The sequence below is a fragment of the Triturus cristatus genome, chromosome 11 (genome assembly GCF_964204655.1).
Source record: "Triturus cristatus chromosome 11, aTriCri1.1, whole genome shotgun sequence".
Lineage (NCBI taxonomy): Eukaryota > Metazoa > Chordata > Amphibia > Caudata > Salamandridae > Triturus > Triturus cristatus.
In genome coordinates, this window is record NC_140594.1 from 324,049,669 (window position 1) to 324,072,085 (window position 22,417).

Genomic DNA, 22,417 nt, shown 5'->3' on the forward strand with positions numbered 1-22,417 from the left:
AGTACAAATCTGGAAAGCAGCGACAAAGCACTCGGGCTGGAAGGGTAAATTAACAGGCAGAACGCCACTATGGGACAGTGATCAGTTGGTGGAGCTGGGGGCCCTAAGAGAGACCCTTAAGAAATGAGAAATGCTTGGGATCGAGAGGTCAGAAACCACTCACTTTCCAGTAGCTTCAAAGCGAATACGACTTGGCGGAAACTGAAAGATACAAATATTTGCAATTAAGACATGCTCTACGCCAACACTTAAGAGGCGGGGAAACCCTTTGAGACTATTCTCCTCTGGACGACAGGCTGCTGATGGATCCGATGGAGACAAACGCAACCTCCTTGACATATAAAAAGCTGCTCTATAACTCTCCCAATCCGATAGATCCCCTTCGGGCAGCATGGGAGGGGGACTTGGGGTTACTAGAGGACGACGACTGGGAAGAGGCAGTACAAAGTCCACGGGAAGTTGCAATCAGAGCCAGGTTCTGTCTGGTACAATTGCTCATACTACACAGATCTTAAGCCTCCAGAACGTTACTACATAAAGTGGGGCATGGGTTGTCTGATTTTTGCACTAGGGAATGCGGTGAAATAGGTTCCTTTTTTCATATTTTATGGGACTGTAAATATATTAATGAATACTGGAAAGGGGTGACGAGTGTCATGTCAGAGGTCACAGGGATAAAAATCCCAATAGAGGTGCGTTGGCTGGTTCTGTGTGTAACGGGGGAAGAAAAATGGCCAAAATATACAACCATTTGGCTGAGAGTGGCTGCGATGGTGGGAAAACGAAACATAGCAAAAAAATGGGATGCACGATATGTACGGGACTTGAGAGAATGGGAATCTGACTTGGATTGGTGCTCCAACGCAGAGAAGGTGATATATAAAGCCAGAGGATGCCCACACAAATGGGATAAAATCTGGGGGGATTGACAGAAATACCGTGGGTACTAGGATTATACAGGGGGAGGAGGGCCGAGCTTCAGATCAGACTAGAGAATTCCTGTTGTTCATTATGGGTAAGAGAAGAGACTTGCAAGTGTGACTACACTGTTAACAAAGAATTGCATAATGCGAATATGTAACCTTGATATTGTGATTCTGTGACTTACACTGAGCTTTGTTTAATAAAAAGAGTTAAAAAAAATGAAAATCAGATAGAAGGTGAGAAATCAGCGATGGGATGACCTTAACTGTACTGTGGACCTATCTTGTGCATCAGTAAAATTGTATCCATTTCTGTTCACAATATAACAGGAAACAAATCAGTCATATTTTACTTGATAAAATACTCCAGTCAAATCTGATTAGAGTCTGCAATTAATAATTTCGGATCAGCACTATCCTATGGATTCTTTTCGGTTGAACATGAGAGAAGGAAAGTTAGGGCCATAGTTGCAAAAGGTAGTGTAAATTGGGACAACAGAGCAGGAAGAAATCTGCAGAGAGATTGAAGCAGGAAGTGTGAAAAGAGGGTGAAATATTAAAGAAAATCAATCCTTGTTTTAATGACTTACTGGTCTCACAGTTGGCTCCAAAGTATCCATGGCGGCAGCGGCACTCGTTGGGTCTTACACAGACTTCATTCTCTTTGCATGTAAAGTTGCCCTCGCATAATGCTAAACGAATGTGCAAAAGAAGATAGACATGTTAGATAAAGATGAAGTCTGAGGATTTTGTGATTTTACAAATAATTATCTATTGGAGTAAATTAAAAGCAACCTTGTTTTAGTTCTACCAAGGTAAATCAAAACATTCCAAATAGCACAGTTACTAAGTACAGATACATGTCCTTTACTTTGATAGATCAGTGCATGCCAGATTATGAAGTTGTTGAACCAGGACTTACTTTCCTGACAGCTTCTCATGGCTTTATTAGACACATTGGTGTGTTGTGAATGTTAACTGGAAGATGTGCAAGTGAGGTAATGCAGAAGGCACCTAAATACTTAAGGAGGGATTTCTGAGGAAACCTTTAGAGTTCCCATAAAAGCATTTAAGGCATGAGTGGATATGACTGACTTCATGATGAAGATTGAGATTGCAGTCTGTACTTCATGAGTGGGGGGAAGGGGGGGCAAGGGCCCTGGTCAGCACCCAAGGGAGGAGCACAAGGTCACACTCTTCTCTCCTGTCATTTGTGTGGGAAGTCACTGCGAGGTTCCCCACTTGGGTAGGACACTCGCCCCTTGCATTGGCTTCTCTTGAATATACCCAATGTTACGTAGGGTCCCTTTGTGAGTGTTGGAGAGGAGCAGAGCAAGAAGGTGTTTCGACTTGAGGTACACCAAGGGAAGGTCTGAGGCAGAGCATGCTGGAGACATACAAACCCACACAACCCCTATCCAGTCAGCTTTGTCTCTGCTCCTCATCCCTCGTCTGTACAGACGGGCAATATCCCAAGCACCAGTGCCTTTAAGGCATACAGGGTGTAATTCGGAACTACAGTAACACAAAGATGGCGTGCTATGGTGCCAGCTGTAGATTTTAACTTGCTCTGAATTGATTTTCATGTGGATTGGGGCTGGATTGAGAAGAAGGGTGGCTGGCCGGTGGACTACACTTTCCAGCTCTACCCGGGGTTGCTCACATCATGGTGTCTTTATGTTTTTGGGAGGGTTGTGATTTGGCTGCTCAGTGGTGGTTACTTGGTGTCTGAGTTTCCAATTCCCAGATACGCTAATGTGAAAATAATGAATATCATAATGCAAGTGCTGGTCATCACTGGACAATGATATTGAGAAACTGAGTCATGTCAAACTGTACAAGACATTATTTGCATTGTGGCAATGATATCCATCATAAGTCTTATCTGTTTTATGTCAAATTATATCATACAGGCTATCTTGGTCACGTTAAAACTGGCAATTATTTTCACCTGATGCTTCAAGACTCATGACTACAGTCGGAAAATAAACTACGTCTGTTTTATAACCAAAACTGCTCTCCAGTCTTCTTATGTGCAGTTAATATTTGGGTGGAAGTACAATTAAACACAGAATTAAACCATATTGCCGGTAGCAGCTAGTCTGCTGGCACTTGCTTTACATTAAAATGGAGACACATGAATGAATAAATAAATTAATTAATTAAATCATTCATTAACCTTAAAGTTGCATCAAGAGTCAGTTGCATAACAAGCAAAACATTTAGCATAAAAAGCATGGACTTTTTAGGCTCAGTAAAAAGCTGCCCATATAAACTGCTATTTTTCAAAACATTTAGAACATTTCATAGATGCTTTCATACTTGTTAGTATAAACGTGCCCCGGTATAACTATCAGGGGAGGAGCAAGAAGAGTAGAACTGTGAGTTAAACGACAGATTCTTTGGGCACATTGCTAGATGATGAATTATATAAAACAGATATGTCCCAGAGAACTGCTGTTATTTGTAGTGATTTTAAATATTCCCCTAAATATTCTGATATTTGAAAATTAAGTTTAAATGTTATGTGGTAGTTTAACAATTGTACTTGCCCTCAATTGGTGAGTAATTAATTTTTTTGAAGGCTGGTGTAACCCCCTACCCTCCACCCCCCAAAACAAAACGCAATATTACACACACCATTAGGTGCTGTATATTTCTAGCATTGTGATGAGAATGCTTGAGTAAGGGAAGAAACTGTCCAACTTTATAATTTCCATTCCTTCCTGGCCATTTCTGCATCACATGTCACAAGAGCATGGACTGAAAATGTTTCCTTGGTAGAGGTCGTTGTGCAGTTCGCCTCTGCACAACCTCAGGGAGGGACGTTTGTGGCCCCTTTCTCTCATGGTGAAATTTGTCTTCTAGGAACTCCAATACGGAGAGGAATGTTGCAGACACCCACCTTGCCACCCATTTAAATGACCAAATGTAAGAACAGAAAAAGGCCACTTTCAACTAAAGCAGTATGAACCCTATAACTGCTGGACACGGAATGTCCAATTGATGAATAATTCTGGTGGCAACAGGGAGCTGGAAGTAAATTTCAAGGACAGCCAACATCAAAATTAGCCTCCGCCCACCCACTAGTGTGGATGTACAAACGCTCCGCCCCGCACAGGATTTTACACCAGCAGGATTTCCCGCCTGTGTCTGAGGACCTTTTTAGGTCTCGCATAGGCAGCGCTTGCTTTGTCTCTTCAAGACATACTGTATTCAGGATATGCGGATAAAGCTCTACCTACTTGCCACCCATCTTTTTAAATGGCTCATTTCCCTGTCCTTGGTAAATGGTGGCTTTTGATTCGTCATTAAACTTTGTAGTCCCTCCTTAGTGCTGCCTTGTCTCTTCTTGTAACTTCCCATGAGAACACCCCCTGTTACATGTGTTGTTACGTCCTAGGTTTTTATTATAGCCTCAAAGCACTATTTTCTTAAAGGCCTTCAGAGAGGACACTCACTTAGTCCTAAACTAGATCGGCAGTGGTTACTAGTTACTCCCTAGCACAGATCACATTTACATTAGACCTTCTATACATTTCCCTTCATCAGCTCCACATAGAATACAACCTAATCTGGAATTAATATAATAATTATTTTGTCACATTTCAAAGCTACTAATTGTATACATGGACATAGCTATTTGAATGTACTCGAGGTACTGTCTTGAATGCAATGCATTATGGGTAGTGTGGATTTACCATATCTTCAAAGTTTATGATGCTCACTAGGGACCTCTAGGCACAGCTTGTGGTACTGCACCTAGACAAGCAGTGCTGGTACCTTGCTCACCAGGGACATCTAGGCGCAGCTTGCCGTACTGCACCCAAGACATCTCATTTATATTAGACCTTCTATAAATGTCCCTTCATCAGCTCCACATAGAGTACAACCTAACCTGGAATAATATAATAATTATTTTGTCTCATTTCAAAGCTACTAATTGTATACATGGACATAGTTATTTGAATGTACTCGTGGTACTGTCTTGCATGCAATGCATTATGGGTAGGGTGGATTTACCATATCTACAAAGTTTATGATGCTCACTAGGGACCTCTAGGCGCAGCTTATACTGTCTTGAATGCAATGCATTATAGGTAGTGTGGATTTACCATATCTTCAAAGTTTATGATGCTCACTAAGGACCTCTAGGCACAGCTTGTGGTACTGCACCTAGACAAGCAGTGCTGGTACCTTGCTCACTAGGGACATCTAGGAGCAGCTTGCTGTACTGCACCTACCACATCTCATTTATATTAGAACTTCTATAAATTTCCCTTCACCAGCTCCACATAGAGTACAACCTAATCTGGAATTAATATAATTATTATTTTGTCACATTTCAAAGCTACTAATTGTATTTGTACTTTCTACTTATAGTCGTTGCTTATGAGAAGCAAGGCTGGCAGTAACTGCACCTCTTTCACTGCCAGCCTTGCTGTTCATAAACAAGGACTATAAGCACAAAGTGTGTGTTTAGGCACCCCTTGAAGGTTTTCAAAACATATAAATAAAAGACATTGCCATTTACAATGGCACTAGCTTAAGTTCTCGAAACGTGAGTCCTATTGCATTACAAATGCTTGTGTAATGTGTCAAAAGCTACTACCCCTGTTTTAACGAGGTTCCTAGCCTTCATATGAATGAAAGGATAAGCCCTGGCTAACCTATTTCATGCACAGAATGAATGTGTGATATCCATGCAGATTTTCATGAACTCCACCAAGTTACCTAACTATACATGAAACATAATACTCACCAATCAAACATTCCTCTCCTTGTTGCTTCCATCCAGGACAACAAGCCAAAGTGGAAGATCTAATGATATCAATGAAATAATAAACTTTGTTATTGTGGAACTTCAGAAATAGGTCACTTTTTTTAAGAACATTCGTTTAGTCCTGGAAACAGAAATCTGGTATTTTCAGTCCTGATCATTAAATGCCAGAGCACATTTTATCCTAGTGCAGTCAGCCCTCTCCACATCTGCAAACCATATGGCCCATAAATGTTCCCAAATCTCCATCAGCTGCCTTTCCTCTCAAGTTTATTTCCTTCTTAGACTTTTTTAGAGATCGTGCTATAGTTGGTGCTGCATTATATCGGTAGTGACTCTCTGGACATTACTACAATTCTTGCCGTAGATGTACACATCGAGTCTGTACTCATGTCATGCCAAAGGCAGTGGCTAACACATGAACTCCTTCTGTCAAGCTAGTGTGAGTGTTTAGGGCTTGTTACGGGTCCCAGAATGAGAGCATTTGGAAACTGGAATGTTCTGGTTATACAAAGGACAAGCATGTGGTAAATAAAGATGGAGGGTAGCCAGTGGTATAGGTAAAACAGGATAAGATATATTCTCAAGATAGGAGTCTCAGGATACAGGTAAAGATGGTGGTAAGGAAGTCCCTCTGGGACATTTTGCGATGCAGCGCGCGCAAAGGAATTCGTTTTATTTATTTAAATGTGTACTTACCTCCGTTCATCCATATTCCGGTGTTTACATTTCCCCACCCTGCCCCTCCCCCGCCCCGCCTCACTGCTCCACCGAACTCCCTCCACGGACCACTACTGGTGGTAAGGAAAGATTAGGAAGCATCGCCTCTTCCAGTAGATAACACCTTTATGCAGTTCACAAGTACAATCACGAACCGGGTTATAAACAAAGAGAAAATGCACATTTTGTTTCTATCAATAAACTCCACTGTGGGACAATTTTACAGCAGGCATTTTCTGTTGCTTCACTTTGGATAAGTGGACTTGGGCTGGGATCTATTTGTTTTGAAACAGTAATGGATTAGGGTCAAGTGGTAGATTTCTTCCAAGTTTCCGCCCAGCCATCATCCCTTTGCATTCTAAAATGAAATATTTCTTGCTTCCTAATAATGTGACCTGTACAGTAAATAGGCAAGGGGGAGGATGACAGAGCAAGTGCAGATGGATGTCGAGAAAGATGAGTTGAAAAAACAGTGGCAAGAAAAGGGGAGGCATACAATGCCGATATGGAAAGACTTGGAGTACATGACGTGTACAGAAAATAGAAGCGTTGGTATAGGGGAAATGGAAAGAAAGGAGGGAGACAGAAAGTGATAAAGGGAGGAGAACCTAACACTGATAGTGAGTCAAAGCAAGATAGAACAAGCATTGTCAAAGCCAATAGGTCTGGTTTTGGTTGTCAGCTTTTAATTTTATTAATGCCTGTTTTTTTAGCATGGTTTTTCTAATTCTTTTTTGAGGAGCTGCCGGGTTTTCATCAAGATAAAAAATAAACATTAATTAAAAGCAAAAATATTTGGCCTCAATAAATCAAAGCACACTTTGCCATTGTAATCCCTAGTACAAAAGGGAATTGTCTTTTGTGGGTGAAGAATGCCGTCACTCACAATTATATTAGCCAATAATTAAATTGGGCTGACCCATTGCCCCATGCTGTATGCTGTAGAAGACAAACATGAATGGCACCACAACAAACCAATTAATAAAAAGAGCTAGCTGAAAGGTCATACAAGTAAGTATGTTATGTGTGTCACTTTTGCAAAATCAAAAGTCTTTGCTAATACCAGACAAGCATAAAGAGGAATACAGAAAGACAGAAAAAAAGAGAGAAATGGAAAGAAAAAAGAGTAAATAGAATGAGGTAGAAATTCAAAGAAAGGGAAAGAATAAATAGGAAGAGGATGCAGATAGTAAAAGAGAAATACAAATAGAACAATCATTGGGAAAGCCCATAGGTTTAACATTTGTATGAAATATGGACTGGGAGGGCACACGCTGCACAAACAGTGAATCAGCACTACTAATGCTAACACAAAAAACTCTAAAAAGGGATTCTGTTATCAGTACTTGCATCTCGGGGTTTCAGGGATGTTCACCGACTGATTATAAACATAATGATCATCTTGGAAGGATAAAATAATAATATGAGTTTGCAGAATATGGCCACCATATCTATAATCCTTCGGAGAGGTCGCCTAGCAGCACTGGGGCGAGAGCACTGACAAAGGTATCTGAAAAATGGATGCTAAAGAAAAGAAAGCAACCCTTATTTTGGAAGTACACATTTTTGAGATGATTTTGCCAGCATGCACTCCCCTGTGTTACCAGTTCACGCACCAACTGATTTCAAATATAAAATAGTCCCTCAAACATTTCAGTGTAAGAGGAAGGAGAAGGCCATAAAAGTCAATAGATAAATGATGAGACTTAAACGCTCATGCGAGTGGATTCAAGACATGACCGATAATACCTGAAGCCAAGTCAATACGCATGCGCAACAGCACATTTAATAAGTATTTACAAAGCCAATAGGTCTTGCCTTTTAAAGATGTTAGCTGACTTTTTGGCTTTGCCAATCCTTACCAGCTATGCAGTTCAGCTTGTGCAAAACAAAAATGCAAAATTGCTGGCCTCAACATGATGACGAATGCACACACACGCATGTGCATGTATCTAGCAAGACGCTGCAGTGATCAATTTTTTTTTATTTTTATTTTTTATTTAGTGTCCCGGAATTGCGGAGGCTCCTCTTAGAGCTGTGAATTAAAAGATAAAGTGTGGAAAAGCATGCTGCAGGCACTGCCGGACTGGGAATGCAAACCAGCCCTGGCCATTAAGTCAGACCGGCCCCGGGGGATGGGGCTTGGGAGTGCTGGTGGGAAACACTGCTGCTGCTTTTGTTACAGGGGCTGATATTGCAGCACTGCTGCAAAACCGCCCCCCAGTCAAGGCCCTGACTACACGGAAAGGAGTAGCTCGGTAGCACACTGCAGCTGTTGGGCCTCCAAAAAGGAAAAACCCCTGCAAACAATTAAAAACAAAAACCGTGAGAACATGGGGTCAGGATTGCAGCACCTAGGGCTGGGAGGTGGCATAGGAAGAAAATGTAGGCACTTATGCAGGTAATAAAAAGAAACAAACACTGACATGTCCAAAATCTCTGGGTATAAGGTCATAATGCTTGTAAACTAGCACTAGTACTATTTGCCTTTGTTTGTATTCTCTATTGGCTTTCACAATGTTTACTAAAATAGTAATGTGGACTATTTTCACGCTTTTTCACTGTAGAATCTTTGTTTGTTTTTTATTTATTTGAAATTCTGACATTCACAGATAGAAGTGAAGTATCCCCCTAGTGAAGCACATTGCCATTTCCTTTACTATCCATGTGCTAACATTCCTGAGTGAAAGGCTTCTAAGGAACCAAGTGAAGGCTGCGGAATCTCAGTGGAATTCTCTGTGACTCAAATGGACACAATTGAACTTCCTTTCTGCGTCCTGAGGTTCACTATTTATGGCAATCAGGACGGGACTAGCCATAAATTCCATCCGGCATGTCCCCAGAGGTAGTGGCGTAAAGCAAAATGATAGCCCCCCTGCAGTGATGAGGGCCCCTAGCCTCCCATACATTCCATACTCATTGATATCTATAGGCTTGAGAATGAATGAGGGCCCCTGAGGCTGGAGGTCCCTTAAGGGTGAGGACCCCCTGCATCGCAGGGGCTGCACGTGCCCATATTCCACCCTGACCCAGAGGGCCGGAATTATATAAGAGGCCATTTTTAAAAGGCAGGTGCCAATGATGGCACCTCTGTCACTTCGGGGGACTTAAGAAGAGAGAGAAAGCGAGCGAGCAATAGAAAGAGCAGAAATCAAGATGTGAGAGAGGAAAGAAACAGAGAATGGAATGAATGGAAAGAGAGATAGAAAGAGTAAAGCAAGGTTGGGGCTGGTGGCAACGTTTTTGCCAGGACTGCTTTCGTTCCAAAATTGGCCCTGGTGGTATGGTAAACACAGAAATACTAGCCATATTACATTGTTGGTCATATTGCTGGATTAGATGCCTAAATCAAATTTGGCATACTTTACCCAACTTCATCACTTCTAACAGAAAGGCAAAGCCAGAGAGAGGTTCACCCAGCTATTGATGCAGCTTGGCCCCAGTGTAAGAGGTAAATGATCAGAATTACTGCAGCAGATTAAGAAACTTACTTCAGGTCCTTTGAGCGATTATGAATGCATTAGGGTTGTCACCTGGCCAGTTTTATACTGGCATGAGTGTGTTTAAATCTCTCTGCTGGTGCAAAAATGATGATAAAAAAATCCGGTATTTTTCCCATTATCAGTATATACTCTGAACAGTAAATGTTAGAAGAAAACACTTTTAAACGTGTTCTACAAGCTAATACACGCAATTATGAAAAATCACACACCATATGGAAAAAAAGTCATGAATAAACAACTTTAACATATACAAGATTATTTACTTTTATTACATGGAAATAAATGATCCTTGCCAGATAGTTATACATGTCGCTTCACCAGACATACTTAGCACAACACAAGGTAAAGCCTACAAGGTGTTGAACAGCACAACATGCGCCATGAAGGGCAAGGGAGCAACAGAGGAGCTGGGAGGTGGAGTAGCATGGGGTGCCGGGATGCGGGAGGGAAAGCAGCACATGAGGGAGAGAGCAAGAAAGCACATGCACCTGCATGCAGTGCCGAAGAAAAAGTAAAAGGTAGTTCCAAGAATGTAAGCAGTGCAAAGATACAACTCATACACTCAAAAAGATGGTAAAGAAGTTGTTTTTCATGGGTGGGACAAACAAAAGAAGAGGAAGGAAAGCCATACAGTTAGATGAAAGCAAATGAGATCGATAAATGAACCAAGAAGTGGTAAGGAGAGGGTTGACTGAAAGCCCAGTGTATGCATTGGTATTGTTAACAACAGGTCTTTGAAGACAGACTGTAGGCAAGACCTTATAAGGAGACAGAAAGTAATTTGCCATCTAACTGGACACCTGAACTGCAGGCCTTACCCATACTAATCTAGTGAGTGTGCACAGACGTCTAGGCGTGTCCTTTGACATGAGTGAGGTCCCGGAACCAGACCTAGACACTGAAGCGGGGAGAGAGGAGACAAGGCTTCTATGAAAATCATATTACGTTTTTCCCTGAGAGAAGTTGCTGATTCGTTTTCCTCCTGCGCTTCTAGTTGGTAGACGATGGGTGTTAAGGTTGGGAATTCACTGTCTATTGTTAATGGTGATGGGACTCCTTAGCCAATCTTTTTCCTTTTTCTTTTCGGCCCATCGCTCTTAGGTGCAGAAAGCTCACATCTACTCTTTGTGCCTCTGTTGTCGGTGGTCCAGGCTGAAGACTACCCTGCTGCAATGAGCATAACTCTACACAAAGTCTGTGCCTGGAGAGCAGCCTTGAAAAGTGAACCACAATAAACAGTTTCTGACATGTCCTACCTGTTTTGACTGCATCAAAGTGGAACCCACTGTTGCACTAGTTTCAAGCTCCCTATGACTAAGGAAGAGAGTGCTCCACGGAGTACTCAGATGAGTGTTGTATGGCCAGATCAGGTTTCTGCCTTACAGCCAGCTCTCCAGAGGTGAGGGGGCATCATTCACCCTTATAGTAAGAAGGTATTCATCTGACCTTAAGTGCCTAGCATCCAGCCTGCCTCCTGAGAGACAGAAAGGGCGTGTCAACCCTACAGAAGTAGTGACTGTCTAGAAAAACCCACGTATAGAGAGAACCCAGTGCTGGTGGGGTCTGCCAGAGAAGGAGGACGGAGGATACAAATCTGAGGGCCCTAGGTGCCAATGGGCAGTGGACACTCAGATTTGTAGTTCAAGGCAAGAACCATGGCTTAACCAGTGCTGTGACCAAAAAGACGATTGTGACTTTACCTGTGCCACTGTGCACCAAAAAAAAGATTGTGTATTTTCCATGCCTCGAATACCAGCCTTAAACAGGAAAAATTCGTGATGTTGCTCTGTGCTAAAGAGCATGGAGCCCCAGTCACTGTGACCTGATATACCATTAGTGGATGGGCTGCCAGGTCAAGGATATTCATTGGCAAAGCCAATTTAGACTTTGTGAGTTGAAACTCCGCATTTCCTTTATCTCTAAATGGAGTAGGGATAAAATAAGATTGGCAAACCTAGCACTTTTTGGATAATGGCCCACATCTTTCTACCTCTAAATTACTCCCAAAGGCTTGCACACAAATTTGAAATTCTCATTCTTTCTGCTTACGTATGGCACAGCTGGATGCAGAGCTAACAGTAATGGGAAAGTCCTCTGTGACCTAGGATGAAAACACGATCAACAATAATGAACAAGTATTATTTATTTTTTGCCCCTTTTTCTGCCCAATTTGCAGTGGCGGTGCCTCCATACGAGCGGAAGAGGGACACCCCCTGCCCACACACAGCTGCTAGAAAGCAGGAAAAATAAAATGGTAATAAAAATTATTTTACTATTCCAGCTTTCTGTTGAACGGAGTGTGGGGGTGGAGCCAGTTCCTCATTTTTGCCAAGTGATTGGCAGCAACGAGGAGTGGTCCTTCAGTGTGAATTGCTCATGTAGGTTTGGCCGGCTACCATATTACGGCCTACGGCCAAACGGACATGCGCAATTTAAACACTCCAACCCGGCTGCTTAGACAGCTTGGTTGAAGAGCAGGCACAGAGCTTCAGGGCCTTTTGGAGCACTTAGGCAGCCTGCTCCAGCCAATCCAGATGCTGCTCTGAGCAGCGTCTGGATTGGATAAGGTGCAGTTTGCCAAGTTAGAGCCATGGACTGGAGAGGGTGAGGACGTGCTGCAAGGTAAGTGAAACTATTATGTAGTTTGCCTTCCTGACTCGCTGTGTGATTGATTGTGTGTGTTTGTGTGGGTGTGTTTATAATTGTGACTGTATGTGAGTGTGCTTGTGAACTTCTCTGTGTGCTGCACAATTTTTTTATGCCGCCAACTGCTGCAGATAATTTAAACACAAGCTCCACCTAAGTACCAGTGCCATTGACACCGATGTTGTTGCCCACTATAAAAAAAGAACAACAAAACACTAAATTGTCAACACCCATAAGAGCAATTCAGTTTCAATATTTTGAGTTACAGGTTTGAATTAATATATTTGGCAGTTATAGATAAGTTGTTAATTGTTTCTTGCATCAGAAGAACACGTATTCCATCTTGAAAATTACATGGTTTATAATTCCAGCAGGAATGGACACATTTATCTTACTAGAGGGTAGATGTGGCAGCTAGACATTTAGAAATAGTGGCAAGGAGTCAATGGCATTTAACTATTGGACTTGACCACAGCTCACTTCTTTGCGCTTTAATAAATAGCTATCCGCAGTAGTGCCCCAGGTAACTACACTAGACGTCCCTCTCTGAAATGATGCTTAGTTGCTGCACAGTTTGAGGGGTCGTTTACTAGTACAGGTTAAACATCTTCCTGGACAACACCATCTCAAACTGCTGCTTCTGTAGCATTTGATCTGTACGTAACACAACATTAGACACTGCCGGTCCACCAAAGATGTGTCCTTGTCTCCTAAGCTCTGAGTCTTGATTTAGCATCCCTTAAGATGTGCCTGATCTTACAGGAACTGTTGAAACAGTTTGTATGACGAGTGCTACCCCTTTAAGAGAAAAGACATGGGCTGTCGAAGTTACTTTAAAAAACAACCTTTCATTATTTACTCATAAGCATGGATTCCATTTGGAGAATGCCTAATATCAGTGGAAAGTCTGCTGAGAGATGCTAGTAAATAGCCTTAATATGGTTTATGACATTTACTGTATTCTCGACCAGTGATTCTTCTTTCCTTACGTGGAAATGCTGAAGCTATGGGATCCTGTTACAGACAGAAAAAAGTACATCAACACGTCTGATCTGTGTTTATATGTTGTTGAAAGTACATCAATCTTTTGTTTCTAGAGAATCCAATATAGGAAATGCAACTCTGAAGGAATTCTTCTAGGTTTATAGGGTATTCCTGGTCTAAATGTACTGCACAACCAGTGCATGGTGGGGATAGGATTGTGTTGTGAAGGGACAGCTGCTTTTGAATAGGATTCAGCTCCTAAAATAAGAGTCCAATGTCTCCACACCACCTTTCTTGCTAGTGTTGGCCGGTTTCCAATGTAGCCCACCTCGTTCTGTGTCTTCACAGCGCCTTTATCGCTAGCATTGGCTGTTTTGCCCCACGGTCCTGGCTCGTGTCTATAATTGACTGCAGTTTGTCTATCCATGTTGAATGTCTTCCAGCAGCACCACCTCCTGCGGCTTTAATCTCTGACCGCCGGCAGCAGGACCCAGCTGCTGGAATATCCATCGCTTGGCACCGACCCACTGTTTATTTTCCAAAACCCATTAGGATCGCAAAACTCAGAGCGGAGAGGGAACATTTCCATGAAAAGTAAACCACTCCTTTCCCAAATGAGAACCTTATTCTGGAGGTCATGTTAATGTGGGGCAATTTTCGTTGCTTGTTTGAAACTTTGGTAATTACAACTGTGGTAGTATTTGACTTTCATAAGTCTTTCTATATCTACAATTGTGTGTACTCATGTGTCATTTTTGACCTTGAAGACCATTCAGACATCCTTCTCCCAATTCGCTAAGGTAAATATTAGTGATCTTTCTGCACAACTGCACTGGAGAAAACGAATTGTGGAAAATGTACTTTATGTAGATCTTCATGCATCAGAAGTCTGATATCAAACCATTGCAAACATTAACCATCAGTGTGAGAATGTCCTCCTTCATGCAGGCAATGCTTCAAGTGCAAATGCTTCACTTGTCTTACTCGTATATTGCTTGTACATCCCTTGGGCTACAGTTCACAAGACTTCAAATGCATGAAAGGGTTTGCAAAGGGTGTTTTGCAATAGTATGGCCAGTGAGCTCTTCCATGATCTCCTTGGTACATGTGCTCACCCCAAGAGCACTTAGCACATGTTCAAATGGTTGTCCACCCAATTTATGAATAGCAGGAGTGCAACAGCAAAATCAGTACATGCTGATAATGTTACTCATTTGCTCCCGAATACACACTGTTTTAACACCCCTCATTACAATAAGCATTAGCAAAACTAATAAGTCTCTCTTTTGGGTCCTATTGGCTTTACTGATACCTTTTGGCCAAGCTATACAGTATCCTCAATGCGGTGCACTATGACAAAATAAGGAAAAAAGGCTATTGCATCATTTGCCAAGCACACGTATCATTAAATGATGTGGTAATTTATTTTTTCTTTGTCTTTGCTAATACAGCTCTGGCCAGCAAATAAAAAGAAAAAAAAAGTGCATGCACTGTCGGTTGTGAGGCATTCTGTGGCTTACTAACAACACAGAGGGGCTTGGAGCCTGCCCATTGCTTATCATTTGTATCTCACCTTTTCTATCTTGTGTTTGTCCCTCCCATGGAGCGTTGCCTCTTTACATTCTCTTTGACTGGCTGGTATCTCTGCTTCCACTGCTTGCTTTTGAAGCAAAACTTTTTTATTTTGTGTGAAGCATTCGTGTGTTGTGTGTGTGTATGTGTATACAAACCGTCTCCCTCACATAAGTCTCTTCATCTGCACTCTGTATTTCTCCCTGTTGCCCGACTGCTTCTCCTCACCCCTCCTTCTTGCGATTGCCCTTCTCCCCATTGCTTCCCCCAACCACGCCCTCCATGTTGTTTCTCTCCAGCTGCATGTTACTCTGCTCCTGTTCTCCTCTGTTGCTTTCCCATTCCCCGCAGGACACCCCCCTGTTGCTTTTGTGTCCCCTCCCATGTTGCTTCAGAGTTCCCCACCATTCACACGCCTATCTTCTAACATGTTGATTCGCTGTTCTGCACAACCTCCCCCTTATTGCTTCCGATCACGCTGTCCGCTTTAAAAAGGGACATTTTGGGTTGTTTGGCTGTTTTATTTTATTTTTAGTTATTGATCAAATTTAAATGGGTAACTACAAAGAAAAAAAAGCACCAGCTTCAATTTGTAGGTGCACATGCAAAAAAAAATGTGGGGGGGCCGCATCATAGGTTTTTTTTTTTGTTTAACTTTAGCCACACACAAAGTTTTATGTACAGCGCTCTAAGACCCCACCCCCTCATCTTCGTTTTATTTTTTAATGAATAACACTAATAAAAAATAATACTAATTCAGCAAACCAGCATCAATCAACGATCATTCATGTTATGATTGACATAATTGAATAGGATATTCTCCAAGCAAGTCCTTAAAATGGAAATTTCTTCAATGAAATTTCACACTAAGGGCCTCATTACGAAAAACGTGGTTTTAATAACATAAGAGGTAAAATATGGCTTATTGCAGAAGGGAAAAACGATTCCAATATAAAATGGTGTTAAAAAAAACAAAAAGAAAATTAACAGTGGCATGGTCTTAAAACAGCCAAAGTCACAACGAACTGAACCATCTATTCGGTATAATCTGAAAGGAGACATCAAATGCTTAGTTAATGACAAAGGAGTTTGTTTGCTACTACTGCTTGTATCACAGACCGTTTAATTCACATGTAGCGGTTATTTACTAAGAATTGTGCAATTCATTGTGCAATTTTGCACTGCACCTGCAGGTTTTATAGTAGTAAACAGGGTCGTACTGACCTATAGGGCATTCAGGCAGTCAGTGGCGGCTCCTCCGCTATGGCGAAGGAGCTCCGCCCTACTGCTCAAAAGGAAAAATAACAATGATTATAACATGCCTTTATTATCATTGTATTTTTCTATTGAATTCAGTGGCTCTCGGGGTGGGCGGGGCTGGACAGAACAGGGAAGGAGTGGTTTTCACTCCTTAAGTGGGCATGACTGCTTGACCGGCCCTATCGGACTGGCCAAACAGTCATACACACTCTGCATTTCCCTCACCAGGCTGCATTACACAGCCTGGTGAGGAACATGCAATCACGCTCAGTCTCCGTCTGAGCACTGATCTATGGCGCTCAGACCAATCACAATGTGGCATTGCAGTGTTGTGATTGGCTGTGGGGAGGCTGGGTGCCGGGTGCCTCCTGCTGCAGGGACTGCAGGAAGAAGGAAGCTAAAGAAGACGGAGGAGAGGCGGCGGCCTGCAAAAAGGTTATTATTTTATATTTTTTTAATTCCCCCCACCCCACCACTCCCGTCGGGTAGCAGCTGCTACTGCAGGCAGTGCCGAATGGGCTGGTCTGACAGGTTGACAAACATCTAAAATACCGGCCCACACATTTACCTGTTTTATGATCTGTTTTTACTATTGATTTTCCTGACATTAAAACATTGCCTGCAGCAAGCTTAAATCCATGCACTCTTCCATCTCTTGCAAAACACTTATTCAGCGGGTCTTTAAAAGTTCAAAACTGCCTTAATTTGCAAATATGGGCCACTTTTTTAACTATCCAATTCACTAATGTGAGCCACTGCATTTTTTTTGCCCTGGCTTATTTTCTGTCCCAGTCCAACCATGAACAATTAATCACTGCAAAGCTCTGAGTCACTTTGTGCCACATGAGCAGCAATACAAAACCTTAGTAAATAAACCCCTTGGTTTCATGCCACCAGCATTTTCACCACTATTGATAATTTTGATACCATCTGCTGGTATTTGCTTGGCTATAGGATATGATGTCAGAATCATGAACTAGCTCTGTTGCTGGTATTTTCTACACTGGCGGTAAATATCATCCACAATAATTAGCACCTGCAGTAATGCCATATTGCCGGTACAGGTTTTGACCTATGGAGCATTAGTTGAAGAAGAGCAGTAATTCACCTCTAGTGGTATTTCTTAAAAATTGCAGTCCGTACAAATCAATTTGAAGACCGGGCGTCTGACATTGCTGAAATTTCAGAGCATTGAAGTTTCCTAGTGGACTTATATTTTCAGTAGTTTATGTGAGAGGTGATGCAAGACATTCTGAACTCCTTTAATTACATTGACAACATCATACTTCCTAGAAGGATGCCAACAAAGACACAGCATTCACCCAAGCATATACGGAAGTAGACAAAACAAAACCAAGTAAATTTAACTAGTTCATCCCTTGTTTATATGGGCACCTATTCCTGGCAGTCAAAAACAAATTCAAGCCAAAGCACAGGACATTCTAGAAACCACACTTTCCAGAAACATAGCTTCAAAATACACTATTTTGGAGAGTGCATTGTTTGCTCACAGTAATTCGAAGGTGTTTTTTCCCATCTGTTAAGCAGATGCGAAGCATGGAGTGAGTGCTCCCTTTTGGGGGTCGGAAGGGATTGAGGGAGGCCGTTCCAGACTACCACATGCTAAAAACAAGCATTAGCAATGCAATAGGTCTCGCAATTGTGAGAGTTTGAGCAATTGGCATTGTAAATGACAATGCCTATTATTTATGTGTTTAAAAAAACCTGCAAAAAAGGCATTGTCATTTACAATACCAATAGGTCAAAGTTTCTAAAATGCAAGACCTATTGCATTGCAAATACTTGTTGTTTACAAGCGCCCCATGCTGCGCTTTCACATTAATAGAGACCACGCCCCTTTCTTTAGATGAGCTGTGCCTAAAGAAAGGTCCACAGCCGCTAATTAAGTGAAAGCGAGGTATGGGGTGCTTTTACAAAATAAAGCATTTGTTTGTCAAGTTGACAAACAAATTTTTTTTTTGTAAAAGTGCCCCATGAAAGCACGCATGGCACGCTGAATGTTGCAGGAAAGCATTTGGTGCCTGCAGTAGGAGAAATGCTTTAAAGAAATAGTGCTTACCGACTAAATAATGGGGACTGTGTAACAACTGATGTAAAAGGGCCAGTCCTCATGGGAGGTTACAAATGAAGACAAGGGGGTACCAAGGAGGGACTAACAAGCCTATTAACGACTCAGAAGCCAGCATTTGCGAAGGACAATGACACAAGCCAATGACAAATATGGGTGGAAAGTGGGCAGGGCTTCAAGTACATACTCCAATACAGCACGCCTCGCAGAGCAGCGCATGCGCTATCCAGGCTCGACCTTAAAAACACGACAGAAGACGGTGGTCCAAAGAGGTCCACGGACCTCCTCGCCATTGTAAGCCTAGATGCAAGTCATGTGCTGTTCATGTCATGCCTATAGCTATTCTGAGCGGCTGCCAGCAGTCAATCAAAATGGTCATAACACAGAACGAGAGGAATTGTAAAGCATGGGAAAGTTTGGCAATTGCCCCACACCCTCCAAGGGGCTCCTGGGAAATGTTAACTTTCTCCCTATCTCAATTCTGTCTATATCTGACTGTAAACCATTCTCCTCTTGGCCTACCTCTAACTCTATCTCTGTTTGTCCATGATTATTTTAAGGATTTTTGGGATCTTGGAAAAGGCATATTTCTTTTTGTTGCTATGAACACCTTTTGTTGGTTTAAACTTATTAGGTGAGGACCAAATTATGCAACAGGGTTGAGTAAATTATGCAGCAAGAAAAGCCAAATTATGCAGCATAACGAGGCACATTTTGTGATAGTATTCATTATTTTGTCATTTTTACACTAAATAACACTGACTGGGAATTGGCTGCATCTCATTAGTACCAGTCTAACACACAAACATAGCAATGCGCAACAAAAACGGAACCAGTCAACTTTTGCAAAGGAACATCCACGTGCTGCAACATGTGTTGCTGCATTTTTTTGGTAACGTTTTAACCGTTTGATCTAGAAAGATTTTGTTTATTGCTAAAATCTGTGGATTATGCAGGAGATAATGATTATGTGGCAAATGCTGCAAATATACAAATATGTGAGAAACACAGCAGCCGCACAATCACGTAATTCCTGTGGCCCTGAATATTGGCAATAGGAATAGTTTGCATTTTCATCTTTATACGTGCCTGGCATATTTAATCTGTTTTTGAGTGACCCGATTTAAGCAAGTTTGCTTGGACATTAGGTACGCTTGAATTATCAGAAAACGTATAATAAAATTCAAAGTTGCTCTCAACAGGGGCCTCTAAAATATGTTGTGCCGAACGCCCCAAAATTCTTAAGACAACACTGAATAGAACTCTACACTTGTATGTCAAAAGAAGAAATATAGCAAAATACTGACAGAAAATCCATATCTAGGGGGAGGCCCAATGAGTGGTGCTGCACCCCAGGAGAGTGCTAAAAGGCACACAGAGGCATAAGAGAACAAAAAAAACACATTTGCAACAGTAAAATAGTATTTCTTTTCAGCAAATCGTTATAAAGCAGACAATGTTTTGTTTTCAGAAGCAAACAAAAATCACGATTTTGATTTTTTTTTAAAAATAAAGTAGTCAAGTCAAGTCAAAACAGCTTTATTCGATTTTTAAAAGAAAAACCATAAAAGCATACATATAAAATAGTTCATTATTTACAAGAAGCAGTACAAATTAATAACAGTTAAAAACATATCCTAATTCATGGAGATCCTAAATCTTATAATGGTTTTAAGAAATGTTGAAACAGAGAAAATGAGGAATTCATCATCCAGCAATTGCAGTTTAACCAAAGCCACTCTACATTGCCTCAGCCCTAGTTTTTTTAAAACGGGTCGGAGCAACCTTTTCCTAGGTTCTGAGTAATATTTGCAAAAAAGGATACAATGCAGAGACGATTGAACGGAAACCTCGTCACAGGGACAGGGAATAAGTTCCTTAGACCAACAATTCATCACAGGAAAAGTCACTAATCTAAAAAAGGCATCAACCCTAAATCGGGTTAAAAGCATTCGAGAATAGCAGCTAGGGACAAGATTCAAGTATGGCTGTATGCCTTGCTTCTGAATAAGTAAATGGTTAGCCATAACGGAGCTCTTACATTTCTCCAGCAACCAGCGTTTCTCTGACAGAAAGACCAGGCATAATTTCTTAAGTTTTTTTCTTGACAATTCTGCCATGGTGTCTGGGGAATCAAAGAATTCCGAATGGCCCATCTCAACAAAGAATTTTTTTAGATATTTGAACCAGGAGATTTTTGGAGACCCATCTAAGCCAAGACAGTCCTTGATTATATCCCTGTTCAAGCCCGTCTCGGTGCCCGACCAAACTTTGTGCCACAACAGAATGGGCTCTAGGTTAATGAGGTCAGAGATATAAGGTACGCCCAGCTCTTGATGACAAACGTAAGAGCAAGTAGACCCAGGTACTGCCAGTAAAAAACGAAGAAAAACATTTTGACAGATCTGGATGGTCGAGGCGTTTCCTATACCCCAAATTCCTGCACCATACAGTGCGGTGGATACACATTTGGCTCTATAAATGTCCAACAGCACTGATACAGGACGACCCCCTACCTTATTAGAGAAATGTTTGACGGCTCCTATAGCTCGTGAGAAGGCTAATTTTCTTGATTCCCTTGCTGCTAGCCAAGTACCCTTTTTATCAAAATTAATACCCAGATAGGAGAAAGTGTTGACAATCGCAAGTTTTGTGTCGGATAAAAAAGAATTGCAGCGAAGGTTCTTCTTTTTTGTGCAGCACATAGTAAAAGTTTTGCTGATGTTGATCTTTAAACCCCTATTGCCCATGTACTCTGAGAATTTGCTAATCGATCTTTGTAGGCCGATTTGAGTCCGGGCCATAATTACAGCATCGTCTGCATATAAAAGAATGGGGATGTGGGAGTTGCCGATTTTTGGATAGTCCTGCTTATCTTCCAGGAGGTGAGATGCGACTGAGTTAATATATAGGTTAAACAAAAAAGGAGCTAAAATGCAGCCTTGTCTCACGCCCTTTCCTATAAGGAATTTGGAAGAGCACTCCCCCTTATCTCCGAAACGAACCCTAGCACCCGCATCTCGATATAATTCTCTGATAAAAATTAGAAGGTTTGGGTCCTCACCCATGTCCTGCATGGTTAGCCAGAGTTTGTTGTGGTTGATGCAGTCAAAAGCCGAGCTTAAGTCCACAAATGTGAGGAATATATTTTCGTTTTTTGCCTCAACATATTTGGCTACTAGCAGAGCTAGATTCAATCCTTGCTCAATAGTTCCCAAACCTTCCCTAAAACCATATTGGAACTGGGAGAGAATACCTTTTTCGTCGGCCCATATTTGCAGTTTATTAAGTATAACTCTCCCCGCGATCTTCATGAGAGAATCAAGTAAGGAGATCGGTCTATAACACTTCGGTGTGTTACGATCTCCTTTCTTAAAAATGGGGACCACGATGGCTTCCTGCCAAGTCCGTGGGAAACCCACTTTAGTAAAGCTGTTAAGAACATTGGTTAAGAGAGGAGCCCATAACTTATTGTTTGCCTCTTATATATCCACGGGTATTCCGTCCGGGCCCGGAGCCTTTCCCGCTGGGCTCTTATCAATGGCTATCAGAACTTCGTCAATAGAGAAGGCAACGTTAATTGGAAAGTGCAATCTATCCTGTAATCTTAAATTTTTCCCCCCTTCTGTAACTACCGTGGGGTCTTCTTGATAGAGTTCCCGAAAGTAAGTCACCCAAGTCTCTTCAGTGATTGCTATTTCAATAGAGTCTGTTTCATTATTAGTAAAAAAAGGAGCGTTCACTGCTTTCCAAAAGGCAGTACTGTTTTTAGATTGACAGGCTTCTCAGAGGGTAAACCACGCATCCTGTTTAATTTGTTTCTTCCTTTTTTAACTGCCTTTTAATAAGCGGATCTGGCCGATCTGACATCCACCATTACTCTGGGGTCTCTCTTTAGTTGGGTCAATAAGTAGGCGTGAGTCCTACTACACTCTCTGTC

General features: G+C 41.7%; 1 protein-coding gene across 1 annotated transcript in view; it reads right to left on the reverse strand.

Annotated features, from left to right (window-relative positions):
• SCARF2 (scavenger receptor class F member 2) overlaps positions 1 to 22,417 on the reverse strand; it is a 521,508-nt gene that overhangs the window by 290,159 nt on the left and 208,932 nt on the right. The window contains exons 2-3 of the mRNA XM_085636388.1: positions 5,686 to 5,744; positions 1,514 to 1,615 (exon numbers count right to left, since the gene is read on the reverse strand). Of these exons, the coding sequence (XP_085492514.1) occupies positions 1,514 to 1,615; positions 5,686 to 5,744 (161 nt within the window). The remainder of the gene's footprint in view (positions 1 to 1,513; positions 1,616 to 5,685; positions 5,745 to 22,417) is intronic.